The 16437-nt window shown below is 40.9% G+C and overlaps 2 protein-coding genes across 2 annotated transcripts; both read left to right on the top strand.

Moving 5' to 3' along the window:
• Window positions 1–5331: 5331 nt before the first annotated feature.
• LOC131287906 (pro-resilin) lies at window positions 5332–10273 on the top strand. Its single transcript, XM_058316998.1, has 4 exons — window positions 5332–5346; window positions 9640–9843; window positions 9934–10125; window positions 10196–10273. The coding sequence occupies exons 1-4, from the start codon at window positions 5332–5334 to the stop codon at window positions 10271–10273; spliced, it is 489 nt and encodes a 162-aa protein (XP_058172981.1).
• Window positions 10274–14465: 4192 nt separating this feature from the next.
• LOC131285114 (pro-resilin-like) lies at window positions 14466–16181 on the top strand. The gene is made up of 4 exons (XM_058313973.1): window positions 14466–14501; window positions 15099–15392; window positions 15465–15599; window positions 15672–16181. The coding sequence occupies exons 1-4, from the start codon at window positions 14466–14468 to the stop codon at window positions 16179–16181; spliced, it is 975 nt and encodes a 324-aa protein (XP_058169956.1).
• Window positions 16182–16437: the final 256 nt, after the last annotated feature.

Here is a 16437-nt window from a genome sequence, read left to right on the forward strand (position 1 = left end):
CGGTGTGGGAATAATTAGAGAGCGGTGAGTTCGGCTTGCCAATTTCGGTGCCAAAGCCCCATCCGTGCGGGATACAAATTGCGAACGGAATTGGCAAATTTGATCGCGATCGCACCTCGCTCGACCCCTCGGCGCCGTCGGTCTTGTGACTCTTGAACGTGAGATGAGCGCCCTCTCGCCGACAGCCGAGAAGATCAAGGCCGCTTTGGCGGGAGTGCAGACATAGTGCCCGCTGCCAGTCACCCAAGGGGAAGGCAGGAATTTGATATGCTGTTGGATGGTTTAAGGTGCGAGCCTAGCGGCGAAAGGTCACGAGCTCATCGCAAGGAACTTTGTGTCACATTCGTACAGGGTGCGTAGAATTTGGACCACATTTTTCCTGCCAGCCGTTGAGGCGGAATTGATCACCGGAATCGATAGAGCGATCGTCATCGCACCTCGCGGTTTATTTGCCCTCGGGTCAACAGCTTCTTCAGCAGCCAACCATTTTTTCACCTACCGGACAGCATCCGACGTGAAGCACGCTTGAGATTCGCCGTCGATGAATCGTTTCGATGCGCCATTGAGGATGTTCGGTCAGAGGTGCCACTTAGTCGGGGATAGACAAGCAATGGTAATTAATATTGTTACAGGCAGCTCGGTAAAGAAACGGAACAATCAAACTCATGGTATTGTTGAAGAAAAAAAAACGAATACAATCCACACTAGTAGCACCGTGGTCACGTGTCATTATCAAAATTTGAAGGCAAACACGACACGTGTTGATGGTTTTTTGCTCGAGACACTTTCCAAATTAGCCAATGTAGGTTTTTTTTTCTTTTTTTCAACTCTTCGTTCATCGATCGGAAGCGATCTTGATCGCTTATTAAATCAATCGAGCGAATTAAACAGCATCTACTTACGGGTTATGAGAGCGAATGGTGACCGGTCACGGTCAACCGTTATTTGTTTTCTGATTAACAGCTTGTGTAAAAATAGAAGCATGATTAGCTAACTATTTTCCTCTCGTCAGTTGATATAATCAAATTCCTTCGCTTCGTTTTACTTCAGTAACTTGTTAGTGACTTTATTGACAAACCCCGCAATCTGACTTGAACTGAAGCAAAAAGCTCTTCCATTTCCGCAAAGAACCTTGCAACCTTGAGCATAATTAAAGCTGTCAGACCATCGTCAGCCGCAACCCATTGTTGGACACCTACGATCGGCGTGATGTTGCCAACTCTCGCAATGATGCAAGCAGCCAGCGGCAAAGTCATGACTCGTGATGGTAAACCGGGATCGTCCCGGTACTCTTGCGACCGGTATAACACTTGTAAGCTGTCACAAAACAATTCATCCAAACCATGAACTAGCCTTTAGTAGGGCATGTCTTGGGGTCGGAATCGGAAAAGTAACTGTGACCCTTGAGGAGCGTATACGCTGCTTGGCGCAAGGCATGGTGTGTGGGAAAACGCGATACACATCGCTACACTAATTACCTAATGGGTTAATTTATAAAACCCTGTGACATGTAGCATATGTGATCCCATGTCGTACGTTTGTGCAGAGGTCTTTGTCCTTGTGACACGATTGCGAAACAAAACGCTCGATGATCATAAGATCTATAACATTTAATGTAGAAAATAGATGATTTATTTGATTTTGCATTTACTAGATTATCCTTGTAAAGTGTATGAAGTGCAGTTTTTTTATGTACAAAGCATATTTTAACCACAGGAGGACGTATAGTTATAAGTTATTATCAAATTTAATTTCCGGTATACAAAAGATGAAACGATCGATGCGAACGCGTAATTTACTACGCCTCAAGCAATAATCAATGCAGCGTCCTAGATGACGCCGAAGATCCGCAAACGCCATCAACGGTGAGGTTTAGTTTGCGATTCCGGATGTCACACCTCACAGAACAGGGAAGCAACGATTGATTTGGCTCATAATCGGTCGGCGGATTTGGTTGTTGGCATCGAAATAAGTTCAAAGTGACCCCCACTGAGGCAGACGGACCTCTTTGCCCAAGCCCCTTCGCAGAAGGCCGCCCGTACAAGGATGGGATGGAAATGTAATAAAATGAGTCTCGCGATGAGCAACATCCGTACGCGCACACATCAGGGAGTAGAGTGAACAAATCCCTCGTCCGACAGACATAGGGCAGCGCACAGGTTCTTCGCTTATAGTAGTCACGATTTTCGTCTGTTTTGATCGCTCTAAATGCCACGGAACGTGCGGAGCACCGGATAAACGGTTGCTTTGGGCCCAAAAACGTCTAACAAGGTGGTAGTTGTCTTGGGGCTTGTGAAGAACAATTTTAGGGAGCGTTCAGAATGACGGACCCCCATCGAGAATGGAGTGCATCCGAAGTCCTGCCTTCGCGGAGAATACATGTTGCTGTTGCTGCCGAATCGACATGGAAGGCGATTTCAGAAAAATAGGGGTTTACTTTTCGATCCTTTTTTTAAACAAACGATTCCATTTATTTGTACGTTTGTGATGGTAATCAAACAACAATAAACCAATTTACGGTTGAAGGTACCAATTAAACGTATTGGATAATAAACATGTGATGTGATTAATTACACAGTAATGTCCAACACACTTCGAACTCCGAAATTAATCAAGTTGCGATCAATTGCTTACGAACGGAGAGCTTCCAAAGTGTAAAGGAGCTATTCAGTACATTTGTACACTGTAGTTAAACGGCTGCTGTAATGCTTATGAGGTTCGACAGTGAACATGGTGTTTGCGACCATATCGGTCGTTTGTAACGCGTAGTTTAAGTAGTCGCATAACCAAATAAACAACGAACCTTCACGAGCGGAAGATGCAACCACAAAAATGGCAACCGTCACAAGCGGAGTCGCTCATCCAGCCGCAATCGCAACGCATTAAGGTTGCAGAAGAAATTGAAAGTTGACCACCTGGCAGGCAGCTCGAGCGTTGGAGAATTGGTATGGTTTTATATTTTAATTCGAAACGATTCAGCGTGAGATTTACAGTACCCTTGCTGACGGCTGGCTATTGCAGCGCGTCCATTGAGCAACGGAGGTCAATCGGGTGCTAAGGAACCGAAAATAATCTCGATGGCGGCCATCGATGACGCGGGTTTGCTCCGGCAATAAAAACATCGCAAAATCCAGGCGAAATAATGAGTTAACCTTTCACGGCCTTCAAATGAAGGATAGTGGTCTCCCTAAATTGTACTCTCTTTGCGGCCACTAGCCATCTTCAAACCGTAATGCCACTGCAAAAATCGTCGGTTTTTACAGTATTGCGTAGAGTATAATACGAAAGCTATATTAGACTTGGTTGTCCATCAATTAAGCCGGAAAAGGTCAATTACGTCACCTTATTTACAACTTTAGAATGTTTAATCAATAATTTGATTTTTAAGTTGAACCTCTGGCTTCAATAATTTTGATCAGTTTTAGGTTTTTGTTACAGAATCCACATTATCACTGCTCCTACATATCCACGAGTAAATGAAACTTGTTGAGTAATGATTGCCTTTTTCATTTAAAATCATACAATGTTATGATCTTTTTCAATATTAATTCTATGTTTGTAGAATATAAAATACAAAACATTCCAAACAATCACGATCGCATATTTTATTTAAATCATGAAGAAACTTAAAGATTTTTGAAGCTGTATGTTTTCCTCGGGGGTATATCGCCTCTCTGCAAGCATGATTTTTTTAAGAATTTGAATAGATCGTACAAAAATAGCTTAGATTATGTTATTTTAAACGAAATCGCTCTCTCAGTATCATGTTTTGTAATTGTATCTCTTATGTATTTTTGACTGTTTCAGATATGTTGATGCTGCTTGAATCGATATATGTTAAGTTATAGTTAAGTATATAGTTCAAAGTAATCAATTATTAAGGAATTTTACTTACATTGTTGAATAATGTTTTTAATTAATTATTTCCGAAAACATCTGCTTTGCTGACTCCGGTGTTAAACTTGTAACAAATCACGAATTACCAGCAGTCACTCAAACAAAAATTTTGGTGAACGTCTTCTTTTCTTACATCTAATTCGATTTATTTAAAAAACAAGATTGGGGAATTATTTGAAGTCATTTGGCTTCAAACTCCTTCGGATTGTTAGCATCATAAGCATGCGTTTCACCGTTTCTGCTCGATGCGATGTGAGCGTTCGACGTGCCCGGATGTCAAAATTGTTCCCCTGACTGGCATGCCAGCTGGAATGCGCGATGTAGACGACACTGAACTGTGATCTAAGAGCGAGTAAAAGCCACCTTCGAGACAAAGTCTATCGCACACCGACGCAGCATCCCGCTGTAGTTCATTTTAGTTTAGGTTCGTGTTTATTTCGTGCCGAAAACTCTTGTTCAGGCAAAGTGCATCCGTTCGTTCACAAAGCGAAGGCTCCCGACTGTTTGTCACTGTGTGCAGCCACCCTGCCGTACCGCGGTATGCGGATTGAAAGCTTTTCGTTGTAGTGTGCACCGTGCCCAAGATGTCCCACTCCCATACCCATAGTTAGTGCATCGATGTACTACTGACGCACGATTGCTCATCGCGGTAGCGCATCCGCCTTTGAAAAATCAGCGCGTGTTCCGAAGCTACCGTCGTGGGCGCCCGAAAACTCGCGGCAAGCTTTTACAAAGTGAGTGCCACGATTTTCCTTCCACCTTAGTAGTTGCGATCCTCTCGATAGGTTTTTCATTGCGCCTTTGCGCATCTCTGTGTGCACCCAACCGCCAGCGGCTTTTGTGGTAGTGTGCGGGCTACTTCTCACTCAACCACAACTTTGTTAGGCGCCTTTCACGTGTACGGATGCGCGTTGCACCAAACATCGTGGGTTTGACTCGACGTTTGGTAGAGATGGCAGCGTAATTGTTGCCATCATATTGACGGCATAGCAGAGAGCATCTTCGGTTCTCTGACTGCCGAAGAACACACGTTCGTGTAGTGAGCTCGCCACAATACACCGCTACATCTGGCGGGCTTCTGCGCTTTCGTTGGTCGTAGTGTTGTGAGTGCAGGAACAAATCTCCCAAATCGAAGCATCACTCAGTGGAAGAATAGTAAGGAAATAACAAAAACAACAGCACACTATACTCGCGACCGAAACAGTCAGAGGGGTAGAATGGTAGGCCCTTGTGGGCTGTCCGTTTCGCATAAAGGCTGGCCACACTGGAGCACAGAGCAATAGTTCCTCCTAGGATACGATCGTGATCACATCCGACCAACCAACGGTTAGACAGCGAAGTGTGTGCTTCCAAACGAAGGATAAACCGTCCAATTCCTCTATATCCAGTAAATTTTAGTGACATTGTTGCAACCAAGTGTTCTCAAGCGATACAATGATGAAGTTCTTGGTGAGTAGTGATTCTTTAAAGATGCAGAACTCTGTTTAAGTGGTCATTAAAAAGCAGCATTTTATTTATTTGCGAATGGAATAATTTTCCTGTGACGAGCAATAAGCGATAAAAACGTGTAATCATCATCAAGTGAACTGAAAATAATTTTAAGAAAGGAAATAGGACAATAACGTGCAATGTGGCGTACATTAACTAGGAACAATAAAAGCCTTTAAAGAAACCAACGGTTCCCACACGATGGTTTTTTGCTAAAAGTTTGCAATATCAGCAAACCGTGGTGCTTCAACGAGAAACGAGATTCTTCCTCCATTCAAAGCATGGGAATGTTTGAAGTCGCTGGCCAGTTCACTCTGTGTTTTTTAATTTTTGGCAATGTGAACCCAAAGAAAAGAAAAAAAAACCAAAATTCGCACCAACTTAATTTCGTGGTTTGTAAACCGGCTATTAACTTGTAAAGAGTTCACTAGCAAAACGTGACGCCCAGTGTGTTATATAACACTTTGTTCGACATTTTATACGTTTTTCCACACACGTTTCAACACTGAACACCAAAGATAACAAAAACGTGCAGATGGGAATGATGTTGCTTTTCAACTTATTGCATTAAAGAGTTTGTGGCCATTTGGAGCGTTACGTTTTAGTTCATTAAACTTGCAATAGAGTCTACTGCATTTAAAAATGGTCGGTATTGCCATGGGTAGGAGTAGGCAACTTCGAACAAGGCAAAAGACAGAAATTAGTACTCCAAGTATTTTCTTAGTAAACTGAAAACAATATGTTGTCCATGCTTCGGTAGAAAAACATGAAAACATAAGCCACAGTTATTAAATAATTCATAGTCGAAGCTCATTGTTATTATCAACCAATCATTTCCCTACGGTTGGAGTTTTCAATTTCGATCCAATCAGATCTTAGCATGTTATAAAACCTCTGAGGATTGAAACATAAGACCACTGCGAAATACCAAAGACTTTGCTAAACGAAAGCTCATCCGCGAAGGTGCTGAAGACAAATCGTCAGAAGCAATAACCGTTAATAACATATCATTAAGAATTATGGCCCATAGCGCTTCCCAGGCTGGTTAGTAGCCGAGACAAGGAGCATAAAGTGTCTAAGGAGACGGTCTTTCTACTGGCCACCGGAGCACGCGGCCAGCCATGCTGCTTCTCGAGTAATTTTATCACTTTTCCTGCCAAAAGCGCGACGCTAAGATGGGCGAAGCACAACAAAAGAAAACGAGGCAATACTATTGCTGGGTTGTTTTACACCACCCAGGCCATTGTTATTTTCTTTGGTTGTCCAGTTCGGAGATACTCGTATCGGTGGAGATGAGAAGGAATAAATCTTGCTTTACAGCGATGCTGATTGACGACAGATTCACAGGAGAACTTTATTACCAACAAGTACTATTGAAGCAAGTATGCAGTATAAAGCATCTTCAATGGACAATCGGACAAAATTGATGCGATGAAACTGTACCAGTTACTAGGTGGTGCGCAGAGAAGGTTTGAAAATTAATTAAATTGTTAATTTACTACCTTTTTGGAGCGATAGGGGAGAACTAGGATTTGTGAACATACATAATTATATCCCAAGTGATTAATGTTTCAAATACATTTAAAGAGAAGATTTCGATCCGGAAAAGTAATCTGTTGAAGTAATTAATGCTGTGGCACATATCTAATGAACCCGACTGTTTAAACATAAAAAAGGAAAGCTAATTAGAAACCAACAACTCACGACTAAGCAAATTACAACAGATTGCACAACAAGTCTTTCACGAGGCTTTCAACAATCCCATCGAAAGGTTGAATGTGCTCTCGTTTTACATCCAGTTATGAAAAGAAGTTTTAGCCGATGGAACATTCGATAGTACGTCCTTTCACAAAGGGTTGAAACAACACCCACCGATGGTGTGTTTAAATGGTGGGCCGTGTAGAACCGATTCCGAAAGCGTATGTTAATCGATACCAACGCTGGGCGCTGAGTTAGAGCCTCATTTCGTGGCCGAAACAAGATCCGTTTCCTGGCCAGATGTTCGGTTTGTCGAAAGCGTCATTCGATGATGGATGCAACGTTCACCATCGTCTCGAAGCGACCCGTATTGATCGCTCACTACCGAACTAGGCGCAACAACCGCATCAACCGCATTGTGGCGCACCATATAGAGGTCCGTACTGAGAGAGTCACGGTCAAGGGGCGTGCAGGCCACGCGAATGCTAATGATTTCAGAGCGGTTCACGCGCAACTACTGTACACTGAAGATTTGAAGCGGGCACCGGCACGGTGCCATCATCATTTGAAGCTGTAATGATGGCTTACAGTCTGTCAGTGGATAATTGAAGGCGGAACTGAATTTGAGACGATGAAGGCTTTAGCTTGCCCGCAAAAAATAGATTAAAGGATGGATCAAACTGTGATCTAATTGAATTTGAACAAGAGTGCGTTGAGCACGAGTTGTAAGAAACAAATATTGGCACAGTATGGACGGTTAGGCAATGTTCATATCAGGTTCAAAGATTTGATCATTGATTTTTAAAAGAGCAATTATTTAAAAAAAAAACAAATAGACCGCTCTAAAATTTCTAAATAGTAACATTCACCGTTATGTCAAACATAATTAATTGTGTTGTTTACACTTCTTTCGAAAAATGATGAAACAATAAAGATAAATAACCAAATTGCGATAGATAATCTAAAGGTTAAATGTTTTATTCTTTTCAAAAATTTCTGTTTCCTTTTTTTCAATTTGTCCTTCCTATCAAAATGTGCATAACATATTGTCGCAAGATTGTAGACAAGAAAATAACATTTAGCGTGCTTGCAGTGTTGTTGTTAGCTTTCTCCCATATTTCTTATGCATGCCGAACGAAATTTTCTTTCTGTTTAACTCACAATACTTAGTTTTAAGACCACTTCTAACAATAAGCGTTCTCAAGGACAATGTCATATAGATTCCGCCTGTTAGGCGCCTATTCTTAGTGCAAGGAATGCAATGTCAAGTTATTGCTGCTCGGGAACTTCGCGCACGATCTTCGAAGACGAGCTTGGAATAAATTAGAGTGCAACCAATCGATGCGCTCGATGTGCAACAGCTTCATCCCCCAATCTTCAAAGGTATCCACCGGTGGGGGTTACGGTGAATGTTTTTCGCCGCACAGTGCATGAAACAGCATGTCAAACGCATGTTTGCTTAGCGACAGAAGATATGCACACAACCACCGCAACGAATCTGTGGACGATGAAATAGATATTCTGTTCGATGTAGATCGTCGGTCATCCTTGAATGCTAACGCAGGTGATTGCAACAGCAATTAAAACAATTTATTGCAGTCATGATGTACACAGGTCTCGTTGAATGAAGATTTATAAGCTCCCATGTCGTCAAGGTGAAACGACAATTTCACAAGTTCCTTGTTGCAGCATCTTTTCTATAAGTACTATTTGTTTTATGAAGCACGGTAAATTAGGATGATGAGTTGAATTCGAACATGTTTTTCAGAGCAAAGGCATGCAAATGCTTACAAATAGTATTAAAATAGATTTTTGAGGAAAATATTAGATAAATTAAGCACTCAAATTCGTGTTCATCATGTTTGGCAGGTGTTTAACTTATCATAACTTATTGCAACTTTTGGGAATATTCAAAATTATTCAGAAGTAGTTGCCATAATCGTAACATTAATTGAATAGATTCTTGTAAACAACATTTTTTTAATGTGGCACAGTACACAAAAGACGGTATATTATAGATCAATGAATAAATGAAAAGACAACATCATCATAGACAAGAAAACGTGCAAAAGGGCAAGGGAAACATTACATTAAATTGCACTACGCTCCAGTACTGCATGAAGGTGCGCTTTACTACCATTGGTGCATCCCATGTTTGGAGGACTTGGGTAGGAAAGGAGAAAATGTAGATACGTTCCGGTGACGATCGCTTGAGTAGAACTTTATTTTGCCTCAGTTGTCGATCTGGTGTGGAGCCTCGCGGATCGCGTACAATTGGTTATTGTGTTTTTGTGTTTCGCCATCTCTGACATCGGTTGGATCGTCTTCGGTTGGCAAAAGATGCGGCTAGAAGTGGAAATGAAGTGCACGGGAAGCGGTGGTTGCATCAAATGTCTCCCAAAGACATCCACCGCATCTTGGGGGGATTGATCGTTTGCATTCAGATTTAGGGCAGTGGAGCAAACAGAACACGACGCTCCTTTGCTTGTGTGGTTTTTTGTTTCTTCTCCGACATCGCCTTATGCCGTAATTCTAATCCGTTGCCTTCCTTTGCAGGGTCTGGCCGTCTGCCTTGTCGTGGTTATCGTGGAGAGCACGCTTGCACAGAACAACCAGTATCTTCCCCCGGACAAGGGCTACGCTTATGACAAGCCCAACCAGCCGTTCCCATCATCGCCTCAGCCCCAGAACATTCCGCGCCCTCAGCCTACTCCCGGACGCCCTGCACCTTCATACGGACCACCGCCGGCGCAAGACGACGTTAGTGTGATCTTAGAATCATCCGCTGCTTTTAAGTTTTCTTAGTCTAACGCGGAACTCCTTAAACCAATCCTGTGTTTTTTTTTGCAGCACCATCACGAACCAGGAATGCCGTTCGACTTCCAGTACAACGTGAACGACATCGAAACCCAGAACGACTACTCGCACAAGGCGGTCAGTGACGGAGATGTGACTCGTGGCGAGTACCGCGTCCAGCTTCCCGATGGACGAACGCAGGTTGTGCGCTACACGGCTGATTGGAAGAACGGTTACAATGCTGAAGTATGCTAGCGATTGATCGCACATTGATTGAATTTGTATTGATGTTGAATGCGCAATGTTTCTTACTTAGGTGACGTACGAAGGAGAGGCCAAATATCCGGAAGGTCCCGGCCAGGGTGGAGCTAATGCCGGAGGCTACAAATACTAGAAATAGTCTGCGCGTTTACTCATCCCACACCTGATTCGCTGCCTCCCCTCGGGCATTGATGTCCGTTCTCGCGTCCCATAAGACTAGAAGACTTGCCCGTGCGTTGTTATGGAATAATCGTACCTCAGCGATTTGTCCACACCTCCCCGCTTAGCATCTCAAACGTATCAATTCATACAACCATTAAGCCACCTATTGTATGCATTAAGGGTTAACTTAGCTGACTTCGCTGGATTTGAACATTCAATCAATAATATTAGCAGGAAGGAAGTTAATAATCTCACACACGGCTCTGGAAACCGTTCTCAATAGCTTATCCGTAAATTATTGTGTCGAAATAATTTTACGATTCTACCAGATAGTCATACCTATTAGAGGTTTCAATAACAGTGTATCGACTTTCCAATGGTCTGGATAGTGAGATTTCGAAGCGATTTATTCAGGAACTGACCACAACGTTTTTCAGCCCATATGACTGTAATGCCAGTTATTAGCAAAACAAAGAAAACCATAGCATTACATCTGTATCTACCTATTCTGCATTATCGGTCCGAGCGAAAGAATCTCCTTCTAGAATTGAAGGTTCGATCTATGTAAAATAAACGAAAAGAAAACTGATGAAGAATTTTATAAAACGATTTTGAAGTGTTTGCTTTGATATAAAAAAAAAGATTTATAGTGAAACATACAATAAATACTGAAAAACAAAACAATATTATAGGTATGAGCATGTTACGACCAGCAGTAGGTGTTGGACAGTATGCAAATCTTACTTTTTTTAAAATTGTTATACCTATTCATTCTACTTTACTCAATGACAACAATCTTCAGTGCTATTGACTAACTTTATTATTCCTACTTCATGATTAATTTCATATGTTGAACTAATATGGGAACCCAGTCGTTATCAGATGTAATGAGTGCTAAATCTTGTGTTGAAATGAACCATGACCTGTTATACACTAACCATCTCCAGTGGCGGATGGAAAGAAAAATGTGTTATAGAAAATCAATTGGAAACAGGTATGTGTTCCCATAAAAACAACAAGGTTTTTCAATATACCATGCATTCGATTTAATGAACGGAAAACTTTGACAGTTTCATGCATCTGAGATCGAACAATGTGTTTTTGACATATCTTGTTGGATGTTGTCACACATTTCAAAAATGTTGCATACCATTCCAAATGAAAATCGTTATTCGTTTAAAACGAAGAGCGTGTTTAAACGACTACTTTGAGCGGGTCTTTATGGGCGAAGTACTATCACATAATTGTTTTAAATTCTATTGAATAAGAATTGTTTGATAAAATTGATAAAATCAAACATCAAGAAGTCCGCAAACAAACTTATTAATTGATGGAAAAAAAGTAATAGGTAACATTGATTTTTTGAAAAGCTTAAAAGAAGACGAAATTTTATCATTTTTACGATATTGCTTAGAAGTGAGGTTCATTTTCCTGTTTTGCATACCCATAAGCGTAAACAAGCCACGGATACTCTCTATACTTTTTCCAAAAATCGAATTTCGAAAAACGAAATCAAAAAACGCAAAAAGTTGCGTTACGACAATCATCATTTTAACATAACCATTTTATACATACTGATGAAAGCTCATAGCATCAAGTAGATAAAAAGTATAACAAAAACACGAAAACACGTTGTAAATTGGTTTAAAATATATTTTGTACTACATATGCGAGTAGCAGAGAGAGAATCAGCTGGTCAAAACCATACGTTAGATTGTTCACAATAAGAACTTTCACTGGAATTCAAACCTTGTAAATTACAAACGTATGTCTGAAATATCGAAATTGTTATGGTAAGTTAAAAAGCGCGAACAAAACGATCCGATTAATCAATTAACAGGAAACAAATGTAGAACTACGGATTTCTGAAATTCTGCGGCCAATCAGGCATAATATTGTTTTACATCAATAGAAATATACATTCTTATGTGCATATTTTATTTGAATTGAACCAAATATGGAATAATAATACTCCCACCAAACCTTAACTGTCTTACTGTTTTTAAATTGCAATTGTTCAGCTTCCTCATGAGCTCTGCGGATTGCATACTTCCCAACAATTCACATAACGCGAGAAAATTGACAAAATTTATTCATGCATAATTTGGCTTATTACAATTACAAAAGGTTTACAATACAGTCTCAGATCATTTCGTGATTTTATAGTTAACAAGTTTTGTAACTTAATTATTTTTCTACTAGCCCGAGATGAAAACATAACACATCTATGATAATTCGATTCTGTTATTAAACATAATACATCCGTATTAACTGGATAGACAACTGATCTTTAGTTTTAGCAGAAAAATTAAATATCCTTGTAACATATGGTGACAGTTACTAGATTAATGATTTTAAAATGTATGTAAGCTATGTCAACTATGCTATGTATAACAAGCATGACGATCATTTGTTAAGAATTTCCTCTTAATGTTGTATTCAAGTTCCGATTTATTCTTATTAGAATAAAATAGAAAAGAAATAAAATTTTCTTGTTCAAAATCATCAATTGGAGCACATCATAAGATATAGATGTGTTCCAATTTTAGATTTTGAACAAAAAAATTATATTTCTTGAAGACTTTAGTTATATGTGCCTTCTATCTATTTTTCTGTATTCTTATATTTGAAATCTTTTTTTTTATACAGCTTGTTTTGCCACATCTTTCGAACGTGAATTTCTATGAGGATGAGAATTCTAATGTATCGTTGGATTTTTTAGCCTTTTAAAACCATCCAAGTGTAGCTCATAACAATCTTTGAGTTATTTCGGTCTAAGTTAATTTGAGTAGGTATTTGGCAATCGGCAATCGTTCACCGTAATTTATATGGTTTTGCTTTTAATGTTTGTGCAGCAAATACAAAATCAACTAGAAATGATATTGTTTTAAAAGCAGACCTAATGTTTTCATATAATAATCATATCATAATGAGTCAGCAATGGTTCTTGATAAACAATTAAGTTTATATTAAAAGATGAAAAAAATGTATAACATTTAAGTTTTTTGCCTATTTCACTTTTTTGCCTCTCAATAAAGTCTATAAATTTAAAAAATATAGTTTTTGATAGCTAATAATGAGACGTGCTCAATATCGAGCAGTTTAACTATTTATAAATAGCCTATTTGTTTTTAGAACCACCACAAGTAGAAAATATCACGCCATATCGTAACTAATTCAATCATTGTCTTTTAACATACGATGACGGATTCCGATAACAATTACTATTGCTTTTCAAATAATTATCCGTATCATTGAATGGAGGCAAACATAAACGAACCATTATATAGCACCTTCCACCTCGTGGACTGATTTGTAACAGGCATGCAATCTTCAACACTGCTCTACCATCACTTGCACTGATTCTAACGGTCTACTAAGTCTTATTGCAGCACTTTAGTCACTGGTTTTATTGGTAAATATGAATGAAATAGAACAGTACCGCACCAAGCCTAACCGGAGCATAGGAGGCAATCAGCAATCAGTTACTGTACAGTGCTGGGATGGCTGTTAATCTTAAACGGTAATCACGAAGCAATCACCGGTGAATGGTCTGGTTCTGCCGTGTGTTTTTCGTAATCAGTATCTCTCACATTCGAATGCGATCGATTGTTTGTTTTCTTCCCTTCGATGTCGCGATATCGCGCGGGTCCTATCAACGCCCGGTTGACAAAGGTTGGCAAATGTTGTCAACGAAGGGCCGCTCCACTCTTGGGGATGCCATTGACGGCTTATGCAGCTAATGAGACTGTAGCAGGGATGCAACCGACGTGCGGATTGCTCTCCACTTGGGATTGAAGAAGATCCGAGGGCCCTCCAAATGCTGGGCAACCGCCTAGTGAGGGGTCTGCCAGAATCCGTATAAATAGTTGGTCGATAAACAGCAGAAGATCAGTGTACGGTTCTGAGTCCGTTCGATAGGAAGCGAACTGGAGCAGAATCTCATGGTTTGCTGAGTGTCAATAAAAGTGTGTAGAGTTGGAAGTTTGTTCTAAGTGCTAAGATCTAAACATTAACCATTGTAAAGCTTGTGTCAAAGCGTCTTATTAGTTTTGTCGTTATAAAAAAATTCTATTTGTGATTCATAAAGCTAAAGGATAATATAAAGAAAATTTAATAGTGAATAGGTAACGAAAAAACCAACGGTGTCACGAATAGCAGAGATGCTAGAGATAACTAAGCGTGAATGTGTGCTGAAGGTAAAACAAAAGTACATTGAAATAGGTATTCAAAGTTCTATAGCGGTACTGCGTGTTCTCTAGAAACGGAAAATGAATTCAAAACAGGATCAGTATTTAATATTACTTTATCTTGTTTTCACATTTACCACCTCTTTTGCATTTGCTTGTGTTATGTTAAGTTACTGATTAAAAAAATTCGGTTAGAACTTCAGTTGGAACTAAACAACAAAGATTTATAACTGTCCTACGTGTGCGTTAGAAATAAAAAACTAATGTACACAGGACCAGTTTTTAGGGTCCCTTTTTCTTATCATGCTGTTTGTTTGAAGAAAACTCTCCTTTCTTATTAGCATTCATTTTTCAAAGTATTAATTTACATAAACTCAGTGAAAATTTCAAATTGAATTGAGCTAAAAAGTTGATAACTGTTAAACAAAATGAGAACCACCCTGTACAAAAATGGCTGAAAGCTTAAATATTTCTCATGCTTGCTATACAACGAGTTTAAGCGGGCTTTCCAGAGCCGACTGTTCACTATAAAGCTTTGCATGGACCCTAAACGAAGACGCTTAAGATTTATAGCAAAAGCATCTTTCCGTTCTCGTTTGAATCAAGCTTTGCTGCTACCTACTGCTGGCCTCCGTGATAGTGAAAGCTAAGCCAGAGGCACCGGTAAACTCGTACCTTCCACCTGCGCACGGCCACGGACACAATGGGGACGGCCACGATGGCCACGGGCATCATGACGACCACCATACGGACCTAGTGCCGCCATCTAGCAGCTACGGAACTCCTGATTCGAGCTATGGTCCGCCGCATCATCAATCAGGCTTCCATCCGGACCACCACGAGCACGACGACCATCATGATCATCACGACACCCACGACGACAGTGGATCCTTTGAAGATGTGACAAACGACTAGCACCGATGGGAAGACATCATCATGCTAATCAATCTTTAATCGCTTGCTCGTTTGCAGGAACCGGCCAAGTACGAGTTCAGCTACGAGGTGGACGATGAAGACGCCGACCTGTCGTTCGGCCACGAAGAGATGCGCGACGGTGACTACACGACCGGGAAGTATAATGTTTTGCTGCCAGACGGCCGACGACAGGTGATTGGAGGCAATGGAGGATAAGTATTTTGGAGCGGAGCACTGATTTCATGATGCTTTCTGATGGATTAGATCGTCGAGTACGAAGCTGACCATAAGGGATATCGACCGAAAATCACCTACGAGGGAGGCGATGAGCATCCGCATCGTCACGAGCATCCGCACGACCACGAGCACGGACATGACCACGGCCATGGTGGGTACTCCAAGGAGACGCCCCACACGCAGCTCGGCTATCCCAGGGAGTCGCACCATGACTTCGAGCATAACGGTGTTGCCCACGGGTCGGGCGAATACGATGCGCATGGACATGACAGCGGCCACAGCCGGGCGGACCACGGAATCCACGATGCACACCGGGGATACGATAGCAATGCGCACGAACACCACGCCAACGGCAATGGACACGGGCACGGTCACAACGGGCACAACGGGCATAACGGGCATAACGGCCACAACGGACATCACCACAATGGACACAACGGGCACCATCGGAGACGTAGCAACAACAATAACAACCACCATCCTGTCGGCCATCAAAATGGTGACCATCACCATCATGCTAACGGCTATCACTACTAGGACGCATACCGCTAACGGGTGGACATCACGATCTAACGGATGTACGATTTGCAAAGGATCGCGGAGGACATTTTACGGCTCTGTCGTTACGAGTCGTATAGTTATGTTTTTTTTCTAAGTTATAGATATTCTACTTTTACGCATTTTTAAGTTAAGCAGTTCTCTATTAACGCCCATTTTTAATACTACTCAATAAGCATTAACCGACTCTGTCGCAATTAAGCGACATTACTTCAGATCTATACAACGCAATGTA

This window comes from Anopheles ziemanni, chromosome 3 (genome assembly GCF_943734765.1).
Source record: "Anopheles ziemanni chromosome 3, idAnoZiCoDA_A2_x.2, whole genome shotgun sequence".
Taxonomy (NCBI): domain Eukaryota; kingdom Metazoa; phylum Arthropoda; class Insecta; order Diptera; family Culicidae; genus Anopheles; species Anopheles ziemanni.